Below are 15181 nucleotides of genomic sequence, written 5' to 3' on the forward strand. Positions count from 1 at the left end.
CAACTAAGTGCACAGATCAAAATGTCCTCACAAAGATAGGTTTTTACAGGTGGATTTTGGACCTCACAAAGATGTAAATACAAGAACACACACACGCACACACACACAATGACAGACAGACAGACAGACAGTGTTCCTCTGCAGAGGAGACAAAACAACACTCCTTCATATAAACGCAGCTCTGCACAAAGAGTCCATACATGTTCTGGAAATTCTCCAGGATCTCTGTCTCTCGCTCTCTCTGTCTCTCGCTCTATCGTGTGTCTGTGTGTCTCTCTCTCTATGTGTCACCAAGGTGTCTCCTTCCGCTGCAACACCTCGCGCGTCACCCGCGCCTGACGAGCCAATGAGCGCGGGTCCTGCGGCGGCTCGCTGGTTCGTTCTGCGCTCGGTGTTCAGAGGGCAGAGGCCGGCGTGTGATGGAGAGATTAGAGGAGGCTCCGCGCGTCTTTGACTCCTCACACAATGGACAGTGTCCGGGAGACAGTGAGTGGACAGTGATGCTCGAACACGCTGGACAGCTCCACGCTGATGCTGCTGCTGCTCCTCTCCTCTCCTTCTTCTTCTTATTCATGTGGTCACCAGCATCGTCAGCATCACCATCATCATCATCACCAGCAGCAGCAGCTCATTAAGGTAAGACAACTCATCCAAACTGTGAAATAATGAGCTTTTACTGTGTTTATGTCACTCTGTGTGCGTGCGTGTCAGTGGGGGGTGAGTGATGCAGTGACGCGGGGAATGTGTGTGGTTGGGGGGGGCAAAGGAAGTGAAAGGAAGAAGCTGAAGCTTCCACTCTGAATGTGTTTCCTTCATTTCTAAAGAGAGAAACAAATAAAAAACCTTATTTTGACGCTTGAGAATCTTACGTTAGGATGTGAGGATGTACCTGTGTGCTGCAACGGGTTGCACCTTCTTTTTTTTTTGGTGCAGCAACACAAGTCGACCTGCAAGTAATCAGCCAGCAGAGGGCGCTCTTGCATCTTCTGCACCATGTTTGCTCCAGCAGCATCTCTGTGGCTCAGGTGACAGAAGAGATCAGAGGATGAATGCTGTCATTACTGTTTCAGATTTATTTCTTTTTTTATTGACTATATTATTATTTTTTGGTATGAGTTTTAGGGGTGTTATAAAGTGCAACGATTGTTTCTTTTTCTGTCCTGTTCTGGTGCCGCTGAGAGCACAACGTGCTGCTGCACTTTAAGGAAAAATAGCAGTGAGAGGAAAATCATATTTGGCAAGGAAACAACTGAATGGACAAATGAGAGGGACGTTTGGATTGTTTGCATTTGTCCTAAACTATGGTCAGATGAAACAATCATTATCTATTTAAACTATTGAGTTACATTGATCACTCCACATTTAGCCGTGTCCACTTACTGGAAAGCACATTTAGGTTGTGGGCTGTTAGGGTAGGTTATATTTATATATATATATATACATATATATATGTATATATATATATATATATATATAAATATATATATATATATATATATATGTACATATATATGTACATATATATATGTATATATATGTACATATATATGTATATGTATAAATAAATATATATATACATACATATGTGTGTGTGTGTGTGTGTTGAAAGGGATATGACACACTGAAGTGTTCACAAACTGAGATGATGTCTGTTCTGTGGCTGTTCGCCCTCCAGTGAAGAAGATATCGCAGAGTGATCGATGAGGTAAAGAAGCCCAAGTGTCAGTTAAAGGCCGGATCGTTGCAATAACTGGATCTGTTCGTGACTCAGTCATATACACAGCCATCATGTCAATATAGAAGGACATGAGGAGGAGGAGGAGGAGGAGGAGGATTTATCAGACTGCTTGTAAAGTGCTTACTCTTGCCCAAACCAAATTCCATAGAGAAAATGTCTGTTTTTAGCCTGAGGGAAGAAACACAGGAGTTTGTTGCTGCCGTATAAAAGCTTTCAAAGACTAAAGTCACAGAAACATCACATGTGAACGTACTGATGGAGGCAACAGTAAATCTCCTTAATGTTAATGTAAATTGCTAATTTTCTCTATGGGATATTAATCCAGCCTGTTGTTAAGTGGCTACAATCAGCCATGTTTATCGTAAGAGCGAGTGAATGTTGTTGTAGCAGCATACATATACATATGTATATATATATATATATATATATATATATATATATATACTGTATGTATATATATGTGTGTGTATATGTATACATATATGTATATGGTATGACTGGATAAATGAATTTATGAACAGCTTTATAATAAAGTCCTTAAAGCAGGTTTCTTGGCTCACGGTCGTCATCAGTGACTGCATCATTTCCATCATTGGGTGATTCAGGGTTTCTTTGAATTGTATATTGTATTATTATTATTATTGTTATTATTATTATTATTATTGTTGTTGTTGTTGTTGTTGTGACTTAGCATTTCCATGAACCAGCCTCTGCAGCGTGGACGTTCACTCTCAGTGATAACACGGCGTCTAACAGGGACAGAGACAGAGGCTTTTCTCACTCTTCTCCACCAAATTCCATACAAAAAAAGCTGTATTTCTAACTCTGGTCTACTGCTGCCTCAGCTGGAACGTTTTTGTCACTTGCGTCAATCAAAACAAAGGATTTTTAAACACTGAAGTCACAAAATAATAACACATTTCAACTTATTGATGGAGGCGGCGGTGGAATCTACAACTCCAGTGTGCAGTGTTGGTAAAAATGCTGATTTTCTCTATGGAATTTGGTGCCAAATTGGACACTGGCAAGTGACCGTAGGTGCGAGGATGAGTGTGAATGGTTGTCTGTCTCTATGCAGTGGCGGAGCTAGACTTTTATCTTTAGGGTGGCCAAGGCTATTTCAGGAGGTTAGGGTCGTTAGGCAACCACCGCAATACTTCCTCTTCTCCTAGTAAGGTGGATTACAACTCTTTGTCGTACGTAGCGCCAACTACTGCACAGGAGGATTCAAAATGCAACTGGTTCCTTTTGACAAGACGTGCGGTGCTGTGACGGTTCAATCAGCTGGGGTGGTCAATCAGATTTCAGGGGGGGTCCAGTGCCACCCCTGCCTCCGCTCTAGCTCCGCCTATGTCTCTATGTGACCCTGGGATGGACTGACGACCTGAAGGGCATGGATGGTCTTTGGTGCTGGACGTGAGGGAGTTACAAAGTGGTACAAGCTTCAGATTTAAGTGACAAAAGGCCGTTTAATGGAGACATAAAGTGACCGACATATTCTTATGTTGGTCGTGTGTGTGTTTTATGACTTTGTGTTTCTGTTCTGTCCCCGTGTCACAGGATGGCAGGAAACCAGTCTCTGTGGGACTCCACACCTCCTGCTCCCGCGCAGGACATCTCCGTCCTCTCCTTCCTCAACGCCTCCGCCCCGCCCACCGCTCCGCCCTGGAAGGCCCCGACCTTCACCGTGGCGGCCCGCTGCCGCGTGGCGGCCACGCTGGTGCTGTTTGTCTTTGCCGCCGTCAGTAATCTGTCGGTCCTCATCAGCGTGTGCTGGGGGCGGGGCTACCGCCTGGCCGCGCACCTGCGCCCGCTCATCGCCAGCTTGGCCTCGGCGGATCTGGTGATGACGTTCGTGGTGATGCCCCTGGACGCCATTTGGAACATCACGGTGCAGTGGTACGGCGGGGACGTCATGTGCAAGCTGCTGTGCTTCCTCAAGCTCTTTGCCATGCACTCGGCCGCGTTCATTCTGGTGGTGGTGAGTCTGGACCGGTACCGGGCCATCCTCCACCCACTGGACTCTCTGGACGCCGGACTCAGGAACAGACGCATGCTGCTCGTGGCCTGGGCGCTGAGCGTGTTGCTGGCTTCCCCACAGGTACACAACGTTCTTAGACTGTACGACAAGATGGTGAACACTCTGTGTCAGACTGTCGGACAGAACCACACACTTAAAGCTAAAATAAACTAAACCCATACATTATACATAGTTCACGCGACGCAGATGTAGCCTCTCACGTCACCACATGACTCTCTGTGTGTTTGTCAGTGTAGCAGATACCGTTTAGATCTTGTGTCGCCCGGTGACATTCCTTGTCAACAGGCAACAACAACATTGCGCTAGTAAAGCTACAAACATGCTCGCAGAGAAGAAGTCTATGAGAAATATTCAACAGTTTGACGGGATTAAAAAACCCTTGCCCCGCCCACTTTCTGCGCTGCTGCTGCTGTATACACACAAGCGTTCCCTCAGTCAGGTGTGACCGCATATAAATAATAATCAACAAAAGTTACACACTGCAGCTTTAAATTGCGCTTCTTTCGGCGCGTGCCATTTCCTCGGATTAACGTTAATTGTCCATCATTTTAAGGCTGTAAAAGTTTGATTTATCTGAATCGTAAGAAACAGGTTCAGGTAAGATTAAACTACTAACAGCTCACACATGGTTCCATCTTTAAATTAAAATGATTATACTGACAAAAGAATCATTCATTCAGTCATTAGTATCATTACAGTGTCATTCCACAGCTCTAATGATGAATGTTCAATTCTTTTATCGACAGTATATAATACTGAGGCATTTGTTTATATAAATAAGGGTAATGTTAGTATATAATGTTGAATTTAATATGTTTTTTCCCCCTTTTCATGTTAAGAAAAAACACTTGACATAAAGTATTTCTCTTCTTGTGGATTAAATATATTCTGTATGTATAATATATTATTTTCATTTGTATTGTTTACACTCGATGAGGAAGGAAGAACAAACGATATATGTGTGTGAGTGTGTGTGTGTGTACACGCCGCTGACAGAAATAGAACATTATCATATATATTCACACAGATCAGTTTCACATAGTATATACACTGTACTCCACTGACTGAAAACAGGATGTGAAACAGGGGGGAAAAAGAGACAGAAGCAAAATTGTCATCATTAATTATGTTACAACACAAATTGTGTAGTTTGGAGTTAATAATCAGTGTTTTAAACAATGGAGCCGCACACAGGCAGGAGGTTCTTAGCAAAGCCGGCCCAAGGCAGAAGTGAACTAATGATGCTTTTCCATTATCCAGTTCTTGGCTCAACACGTCGTTTTTCTCCTGTCCTGTGGTACGTCCTCAACGTGGGCGAGCTAAGCAGTTATCAGTGTACGGAATCATTAAAATCAGTTCATTAAAACAGATGAGTTCAGTACTTCCTGCGTGACGCAGTCGGTGAACTAAAATATGGGTTGTGATTCGGCCAACAACACCAACACCAGACTCCTCTGTTAAATATTAAGATTTGAGATATTTTCATGCTAAATGTTGGAGATTAACGCACGTTTTCAGGATTTTTAAGTCTTTTTTTAAGTGATGTTTGGTTTGATTCTCGTGACTCTTCCAGTGATGACACTCTGACCGATCAGTAACCGGCACATTTTAGTATCGGCTCAGCTCGCTTGGAACCTGAAGTACCAGGTACTGTCTGTGTCTAATGTCATGCTAGAACTGTACAATGGAAAAGTGTGTGGAGTAAAAACAACAAGAAGAGTTAAAGATTTCCTTATCCTTATCTGTTCGACCACAGTCATTAAACTGGTTTTACTTGTTTAATTCAAACAAAACAGAAGTGACACTGGTTTTAGTGTAAATAACATAAATATAACTACATTTATGTCAATAATAGTCGAGCACTGGCTACTCTGAGGTGGTGGGACGGGGGACGGGGGGCCCCCATAAAGACCTGAGCCGGCCCTACATGTGTAATAAACACTCATGATATCTGGTTCTTCTTATCATTATTATTATTATTCCACATGTATATTCTTCCGTGTGACGTTGTGTGATCACAGTGACCTTCTTCTTCTTCACACTCGTGCTCTAATTGCTACTCACTGTCACTGACAGCAGCTCGAGCTGAGCCGCGGTTAACAGACTTCACCTCCATCGCCTTGTACGTCTGCTTCCACGACAGCCAGTAACAAGCGCTCGTGTCTTTGAACGACGTCACTCTGAAGGTGCATTCAAAAACAAACCACTTTAATGCACGCCATGGAGTCAGAGGCTCTCCTGAACGACATGGTCCTCGGTGTAGTTTGTTTGGATGTAAACAAAAACACATTCGTTGTTTAACATGAACAAACTACACTTTTTTTCCCCCCCTGTGTCTGTGTTTGTGTGTTTTTCTCTGTGACTGCATGCACTCATTGCTCACGTCTCTTACACTCTATTCATCCCTCAGCTGTTCATCTTTCGGGCCATTAAGGCCGACGGCGTGGACTTCACTCAGTGTGTGACCCACGGCAGTTTCCGGGACCGCTGGCAGGAGACGGCATACAACATGTTTCACTTTGTGACGCTGTATGTCTTCCCGCTGCTTGTCATGACTTTCTGCTACACCCGCATCTTCACCAAGATCAATGGGCAGATGCACAAGAGAAAAGGTGTGTGACCTTTTTGCCGGGGGGAGTCAGTCACCGACACAGTTCAAGGATAACTCCATCGGCAGGAATAACATTACACTCAAAATAGTACCAGAATAACTGGCCCCTACTTGGCCTAACCATGGTAGGGTACGGTCAGGGTGAGTCCACCCACGGCCCAGACCCCGCCTATCAAGTAAAAGGTACCATTTTCATTCAAAGCACAAGTCTGAGTCGGGGTTTTATCAATCCAAACCGAACTGTACCATGATGGAAACACCAGCATTAGATTATCAGACAAACAGACGTCCAGGTCACAACGTAATACGTCACAGGTGGGAGGAGCTAATGGGCTCTATAAATAAAACATTATAAAACCGAAGCTGTGGGCCGTACAAAATCTGACCGAGGGCCGTGATTGGCCTGCGGGCCAGACTTTGGACATCAGTTCACCGGCATTAGCCGTCACAGTCACCCTTTACTGTTAGCAGGGAGCTCGTTCAGCTACAAATTGAACACTGTGACAAGCTGAGCTTGTGAACCCGTCTGCATTTCTGCAGACGCTGAACTCCTGCTGGCTGAGTCATGATGATGCGTGTGTGTGTATATGATAGAGAAAGGCTTGTGCAGTATATACAGACGTTATTTAAGGTTTTTAAAGTGTGATTCTGTGTTCACATCGAACGCGGTTTGCTGCGTTTGTCATGCCGCGGTGTCATTTTGAGCTGGCCGCAAGTTTGCCGTATTTTAAACAGAAGTAACGGCCATTTTCTTTTTCCCCATCAACCCAAGCATTGCTGCACTCTCTGTTGTGGAAACGTCTGCAGAGAAGAAACCGTCGTCTTGTGCGGTGTCACAATAACGTAGGGCGAGTTTCACCGCTAACTTCGTAAGCTTGTCATCCATAAATTCTTGGACCGGCGCAAGACGGGCGAAAGCGAAAACATTTGCCAAGAATGTTTTCATCAATTAAAGGACGAACGTCGGAGTTCCCGAAATTAACGGTGAAACTCATCAACAGAAAAATTGCGATGACCTATCAGCGTTGAGAGTCTCCAAATGACGTCACGTACAAACTCCGCTCGGGGAAAGGTATCATTTGTGCCGACACAAATATCTGCGTTGACTTTGTGTGTAAAGTCGCCGCGAGACAAGTTCGCGTTGCGTCCGGCGTGAACACAGCGTCACATTAACAGAACATATGCTCCCGTGTGTTTCACTACGTTGTTTTCTCTGCAGATGGCGAGCACTGCCTCAGACGCAGTGGAACAGACATGATCCCCAAAGCTCGGATGAAGACCCTGAAGATGACCATCGTGATCGTCAGCTCCTTCGTCATCTGCTGGACGCCCTACTACCTGATGGGGATCTGGTACTGGTTCCAGCCGGCGATGATCCAGCACACGCCCGAGTATGTCCACCACATACTGTTTGTCTTTGGCAACCTGAACACGTGCTGCGACCCCGTCATCTACGGCTTCTACACGTCGTCGTTCCGCGCCGACCTCGCCGACGTGGTGGCGTGCTGCCGCGGTCGCCGCGGCAACAACGCCTCGCCTCGCTCCGAGGATGGCCTTTCCGCTCGCAGAGCCGGAGCCCCTGGGGAGATGGAGTCTGATTTGAGTTCAAATCAGCACAGCGGGAATCCGAGTTAAACAGCGGAGGCCGAGGGATTGAAGCCGCGCGACGACAGTGTTCTCTGCTGTCAGAGTCGTACCACACACAAGCACACAGGCTCTTCTTTTTCTAGGTGTTTTCAATTAGGATAGACCATCTTTCCTCGACTTAGCTGCAATATGCGAACATCATTGTGCCGAGGCCTGGGAGACACCACCCTGACGGCCAGCAGGCGGGCAATTAATGACCATCCGTGGTGGTCCCTGTTGGGGCAGGATTATTGACCTTTGTCAGCATCTTAAAAGGAGATCTGCTAATGGCTTTTTGGCTGATTTAGCATATTGCATAAGCTCATAGTCTCAGTGGGAGAGAAGACTGTGATTGGCTGTTGAAATCCAGGCCAGTTTAGAAGACGCAAAAGGAAGCAAATGACTTACAGTGAAAAAACCAGGCTCTACTTCCATGTCCTTCATCATTCAATTTTGACACATCAACGCTGATGAGCTGGGAAAGTAATGCCGTTATGTTGCCGCTCTTTGACCGCTGTGGTGGTGTATCCAAATGGCTCCTCATGATGTGCTGCAAGACCTACGAGTGCCAATACTTTTGTCGTAATACTTTAATTTAACCACACTGATTCGGTTTGAACTATGCAGCATACAGTGACGCCGTCTTTGAGTCGGTGTGGTGGGCTGTGACACAGGTGGAGGGGCAATACTTCCCAAACCCTGCAATCTAATCTGAGGTAGATATAAAACACTGTGTTCGATTGTGCTACACACTGGACCTTTAAATTCAAAAACCACATAGAGATGTTACTGTCGTGAAAATATGGTTTAGGTCATTTCTATTGTCTTGTCTGAAGACTTTGAATGTATTTTATGCAAACGATCGGCTTAACGAGAGATTAACTTTGTATTTTTTGTTCATCTTCTGGTCAAATTTGTGTGTATTACCTCAAATACATTTTATAGAAGGGACCTTGTGGGAGTTAAGGGATAATTAAGAGACAATGAATCAAACAAACGTTCGACAAGCACAGTGACATCTTAAATCCTTCGCGTAAGCGCTGACTCAATGAAAAGGGAGTGAAGACAACAAAACTTGAGACAATAATTCACCAGGAAATCAAAAGCTGGACGCAGATAAAAAGGAAGTGACAGTGGTTGAACAGTGAAACTAATCAGCAGGTCATCTGAGTGGCAGGAAAACGAACAGGAAGTGAAGGGAACGAGAGAAACAAAGTAAAACAGGAGATAATGAATAATGTGACCGGTGTCATTTCTTTACCCCTCAGTGTTTTAAACTCAAGTTAAAAAGGGGATTCCTGGTATTTTTCAACCTCCGTGACTTGCAGAGGCTGTGATGCATTCAGTGACGCTCGTAAAAATCCGCTCGCTCACTCTCCTCTCACAGCATTCAGTGGGGACATGTGTCCCCATGAGTATTTGGAGAACGCCAGATTGTCTTTACCAATATTAGAGACAGGACAATTGGTGCGGTGAGAGGAGAGCGGACTCTCTGACGCATCCACAAGCCATTTATTGGACAAAACAAGCACTTTTTATGGATATAACAGAGATTACATTGCAGCCATTGCTGCCTGAGGCGATCTACTGGACCAATTGTGAAACTTTTTGTAAGTACTAGCAGGGCCCAGGTCGACAAATACCACAATTCCCACCAATTTTACATTTTGGGAGCAGCACATGAGTATATGCAGTATATGGAGCTGATGTGGAGAATGTGAGACACATCTTACACTCTGGCCTTTATTATTATTATTATTATAATACGTATTCAAGCATAAGCAGACACAATAGCTGCTGGATTTACTTGAGGTGTACCCACTGAAAATCTAAGGTACTTAGATATGTATATAATATATATATATGAAACACAGACACGGAATTGATGTCAAAACTTCTTATCTCTTTCAGTCCTAGAAGAGAATGTTGCTACTTAAGCTTTAAAAGTGTCGGGTGTTATCACTACCTCCAGAAAAAAGAAAAGCTTTTTTCAGACTTGAGCTCCGTGTAATGTCTGGAGGATGCTCAGTGTGATGCTCGCATACGAAGGATGCAGCAGGAAGCAGTGTTGGGGAACCATTACCAATAATGAAAACCCCTTATGACGTTTCTTGTAAATGATGTTGTTGCAAAAGGAACAGGAAGAAATGGTTACGGGACACACGTCACGTACTCCCAACACTGTCCACGTAACGGCTCGTGGCTCTGACTGGTTCCTCCAGTGTCTCTCTCTTCCTGCTGCGTTCTCGTGTGTGACCTCACTGGCAACATTATCCAGAGATTATTCTGAGGAGCCAGCAGGAGAAATCTGAAGAATCTCCGGAGGGACTCGTGCAGACATTTGCGTTCACACTCAGAGGCCTCTCGGGGCACACTCTCTCTCTTTCTCCGTGCATGTCTGAAAGCAGCTTAAGACTACTTAACAAGGTAATTACTGTAATGCTGCATGGCTGATTGTTTCACTGATTGATGTTTTTCTTTTTTAAATTGTATAGAGAGCAATAGAATGTAAAAGAGTCATTACTGATGAAATATTCATTCATTCTTGAGATTTATATGCACAAAGTTGCCAGTATTGAACATGTTGTTGGTTGTCATAGGCAGAAGCTACACATTGTTACTGAAGCATATACATCATTACATATATGTGCACTCTATATGAAACATAAACACATTCAAGAGGCACTTTATTAGAAGACACAGAGTTAATACAGACGCTGGGGTTTCAAAAAAGCCCAGCGTCTGTTCTGACTGCATCATCTCCTGGATTCACATGTGGGGACTGTTGTGTTTGGTAAATAATTAATTGATCATCTACTGCTTTATCCTCCACATGAGGGTCGCAGGGTTTGGGTGGCTGGTGCAAATTCCAGCTGACGAAGGGCGAAAGAGCAGGTTACTGTTCACTCTCACGCATAACGGTCAATTTAGAGTGGACGTGGAGAAAACCCACAAACAAAGTTAATCTTGCAACCTCCCACAAATCCACCAGCAACACATCGGACACACTATTTTTAAAGGTTTACTAGCACAAGCTCGAGATGTCTACAAGCAATCTGATTGTGAGCGGTTCAAGGAACATCCACAGGAGGTAACGATGATCCGGCCTCTTATAATGGAACCTTCTGTGCAGGACCAATAACTTTCCACCACACAGGGTGTTCAATCACACACTCACAACCCAAAAGAAATGTTTGATACGATAGGAATCCACTCATTTTCTATGGCTTTATCCTCCAGATGAGGAGTGTCCAACTTCATGGTTTTTGGACGGGAGAAAACCCACAAACAAAGTTTACAAGGAGACTCCCTCTCTTAACCTCCCATGAACCCACCAGCAACACATTAAACACACAATTTTTAAAAGGCTTACTAACACAAGATGTCTGCAAACAATCTGATAGTGAGTGACTCAAGGCAAGTCCACTGCAGCTAGTCGGCGATCCGGCCTCTTATACTGGAACCTTCTGTGCAGGACCAATCAGCTCCCAGGATCCACCACACACCTGTTGTTCAATCAAGCGTTCACACCTGCAACCCATCACACACTCACACAAGGAAAGGGGGCGTGACATTTGTCCCCTAGAGGAAATGTTTGATACAACAGGAATGCTAAAGTTACGTATTCCCTCATGTTATGTCATATGTAGGATCTGAAGTGGATGTAGCAAAGTCTCCATTAAAAGATAGAAAACTATGACCAGAAAGAGAAAGTTACTGGTCGGTATCTGGGTTACTGTAGACTTTCCATCAGCTCCAACCAATCTGATCGTTGTGTTTTCCTAATAAAGTGCTCATTTAATGTGACTATAACAACGTTATTACTCTCTTGTAAGCAGGTGTGATGTTATATATATATATATATATATTAGATATATATACATATATTCAACACAGTCTCATAAGTCTTTGCTCAATAAAAGATGTCCTGGACAATACTCTTGGTGTGAAATACTATTATGTGACATTGGTAGTCAGTAGTAGTAGTCATTAGGGCTGAAACAAGTCCTGGATTAATCGATGACTGAATGAATCATCGATTATTTTGACGATTAATTATTCGCTTTGAGGGCTTCATATAACAAAGAAAAAAATTAAAACTGAATAATTACAATTTCTAACATCTCACGGACAATTCATCGAGAAAACATTGGCAGATTAACCAATTGTGAATACAGTATATAAAACATGACATACATAGACTAAGAGTTCTTCCATTTGTTCTTATGTAGTCTGTTGTTTGGCTGAAGTTTCATGACTTAAAAATCCGCTCCATCTCTAGGTGACAATTTTGCCTGAAATTAGCCTTCATGGGAATTACTTATTACGTGACTATTGGTGACGTATGTCAAAAACAAATGTAGTTTAAGAGGAAATATGTTGTTGTGGTCTATGGGAAGAATCCAGTACACGCTGAATTAGGCAACAAAGGATAATAAAACATCATCATAACAAAATAAAAGAGAGATTTAGAAACATGAATTAAACAAAATGTCTTTATTTGGTTTTAGGCAAGTTGGGTTGTGAAGAGAGAGGGCGAAAAGGCAGAGTGAAGTCTGACATTCCAATAGAGACGTCTGCAGTTACACAGAGACCAAGCTGTTTGGTAGGAAAGCTGAAAATACTACTTTTAAACTTTTAAAATAGCTTAGTTAATAAAATTATACCACTTTTATTATTTGTTTTAAATTCAAAATGAACACAATTCACTTTGACATAATTTAAAAGGAACATTTTAATCCCAGGTTATTTCTGCTAAAGTAACAAACAGTAATGGTTTGTTCTATGGTCATTATATGTTTTATTATCATTATTACTATTACTATTTTATTAATATTATTGTTTGTTTTTTTTTAAATAAATGTTCGGCTTCTAGTGCAGCTAGATAGGTAGCTTATAGGAACTGGAAAAACTCAATTCTCAATAAATATAAGTTTTTGTTTTTAATGAGCTTTTAACTACCTTTTCAAGTTAATTACTAACAGTGGAAGCCCTGAGGCTAAATAAATAAGCTTATAGTTCACACAAATCACAAAAACAATCCTCCCCTACATTACCCAGATTTTCCAATTGCAAGTATAATGAGTCAATTTACAGTCTGAAATCCAAACCATTAGGCCGGCAAACCTCAGTAAAATTGGCATAATCCAAAATATGACACAGTTTTTGTGATTTGTGCGAATGTTCTAGATTAAACTGATAAAAAGATAAATATCTAAACATGAAAAGAAGTCAATGACGTCACAGCTTGGTCCCCGTGTTTCCTCATGCAGCGCACCCACAGTCAGTCATCCTGACCTTTCCGCGTTACCTAAAGACCAAGTACATAACCTCAGTCTTGACAGTGTAAAGCTTTCATTTTGCAGTTGCCATCAGTTCACCAGTGGAAAGCTTTGAGAACATTATTAAAGCACTGTTTCTCATTGGTACTAGCAGCCAGTTTCTACATTCCTACATTTTTTTTTACCTTTTCTTATACTTCTTTGTTCCCTATAATAAACTGACTCTTCAGGGCAGAAAGCAAATTTGGCTAAAAAACAAAATGTCTCTTGAAAACTCATCATAAAGCAATCCTAACATCCTTTTTTTTAGCATCCTTACACATGTCAAAAAGAAACAGCAAAACGTTGAACTTATCATAATGAATGGCATCAATTCTAACAATAATTAATAATTACAATAAAAACCTTTTTGTAAAAAAAGAGTGAACACTTGTTTTGGCACCTTTTCCTGTGCACAACAGGAGGAACGCAATTAGACTCAAATGAAAAGAGACAAAGGAATGGTTCAAAAAAGAAGTTACAGATGCTTTCCCTTTTAAAAAAAAACTAGCTCAACAACTACACACTTAATTCTCACTATATAAAACACTGACTTTTTCTCAGTCATCCATATCAAATACACTTTTTTGGCATCGCGTTAACGTCATTCAGCTGTGTAAAAAATAAAAGAATAGAAGGGCACAGGCCCTGAGGTTTATACTGCTGTTTTGAATGAAGACTTTTCATACTCATATAAAACATTAAGATAAACCTTGAGGAACATTAAAGCTTGAGGCAACACACACTTTTGACCCATCAAACACTGTATGAACTTCTGTGGTCATTTAACAAGAGGCACATTTTCTCATTTTTCTTTGTTAGCAGTGGTGAATATTGACATCACTCCATTTAGCATATTAGCTATATCGTCTGGTTGGCTACGGCTAATATTTTGGGTGCTGTTGCCAATGTATAGAAAGCATATCCAGGCCCAGACTGGTGTTTTCTGTTTGCACTTCTTAAAAAACCATGTGGGACGCAAGAATGGACTCACAGTTGAGAGATGACGTTTACAACTGGATGTTTCTACACAGCTAGCAGGTTTACGAAATTCGGTTTACTGCAGGCTAACGAAATCCTGTTCAGTCGTGATCGGTCAAACTCGAAACCAGGAGTCTAAGGCAAGCCGGGTTTTTTTAATTACTCGAAAGGATGTTCACTACCGATATCTGCAATGTCATTCTTACTAGTCAAAACTATAGATACAGCTATCTAATTTCATTTTGACACTTCAGTTTTTGCTAGTAGACTCAAACTGGTCATAATTCAAGTTCAAAATATCTTCAATTACCCTCATTTTATATCTACATTGTCCTTTTCAGACATAATGACGTTGTAGATATCTGAAATTGGAATTAAATACATCTAAAATTCAGCTACAGACTGAATTGTAGCTTTATATAATGCCAAACCCCATACACTTCAATGGCAAAACTAGTTTGAATCTCTCTAGCAAAAACCTGAAATACGGATATCTGTGAGGTCATTTTGGCTAGTAGAAACTGAATTATAGACACCTGTGACACCATTTTCACAGATATCTGTAAGTCAAACAGTCAAACTTGGTGATTAAATGTTAAAACGGCTTTCTGGCAACAAAATCTTGTCCCAACGACTCTGTATATTTACACTAACAGGCAGGTTTTTAGAACATTTGCAGGTAAGTTATTTTGTGGTGCTACAGCTTAGCTAGCTGCCTAGCTACACAGTGGTGTTAGCAGTGTAGCTACTGTTCCCTGTTTGGTTGGTAGTTCAGAGACGATAGCTAATTTGGTGTGTGTGTATATTTCTGCCCATTAAGACAGAAATAATTCTAGCTAAACATTTTGAGTGTAGATGTTTAT

At 42.1% G+C, this 15181-nt stretch overlaps 1 protein-coding gene across 1 annotated transcript; it reads left to right on the forward strand.

The window, feature by feature from the left end:
- Positions 1-628: 628 nt before the first annotated feature.
- LOC122786880 (gonadotropin-releasing hormone II receptor-like) lies at positions 629-11944 on the forward strand. The gene is made up of 4 exons (XM_044053395.1): positions 629-636; positions 3299-3839; positions 6190-6391; positions 7610-11944. Exons 2-4 carry the CDS (start codon positions 3300-3302, stop codon positions 8023-8025), a joined length of 1158 nt encoding a protein of 385 aa, XP_043909330.1. The 5' UTR covers positions 629-636; position 3299; the 3' UTR covers positions 8026-11944.
- Positions 11945-15181: the final 3237 nt, after the last annotated feature.

Source organism: Solea senegalensis, linkage group LG20 (assembly GCF_019176455.1).
Source record: "Solea senegalensis isolate Sse05_10M linkage group LG20, IFAPA_SoseM_1, whole genome shotgun sequence".
Taxonomy (NCBI): domain Eukaryota; kingdom Metazoa; phylum Chordata; class Actinopteri; order Pleuronectiformes; family Soleidae; genus Solea; species Solea senegalensis.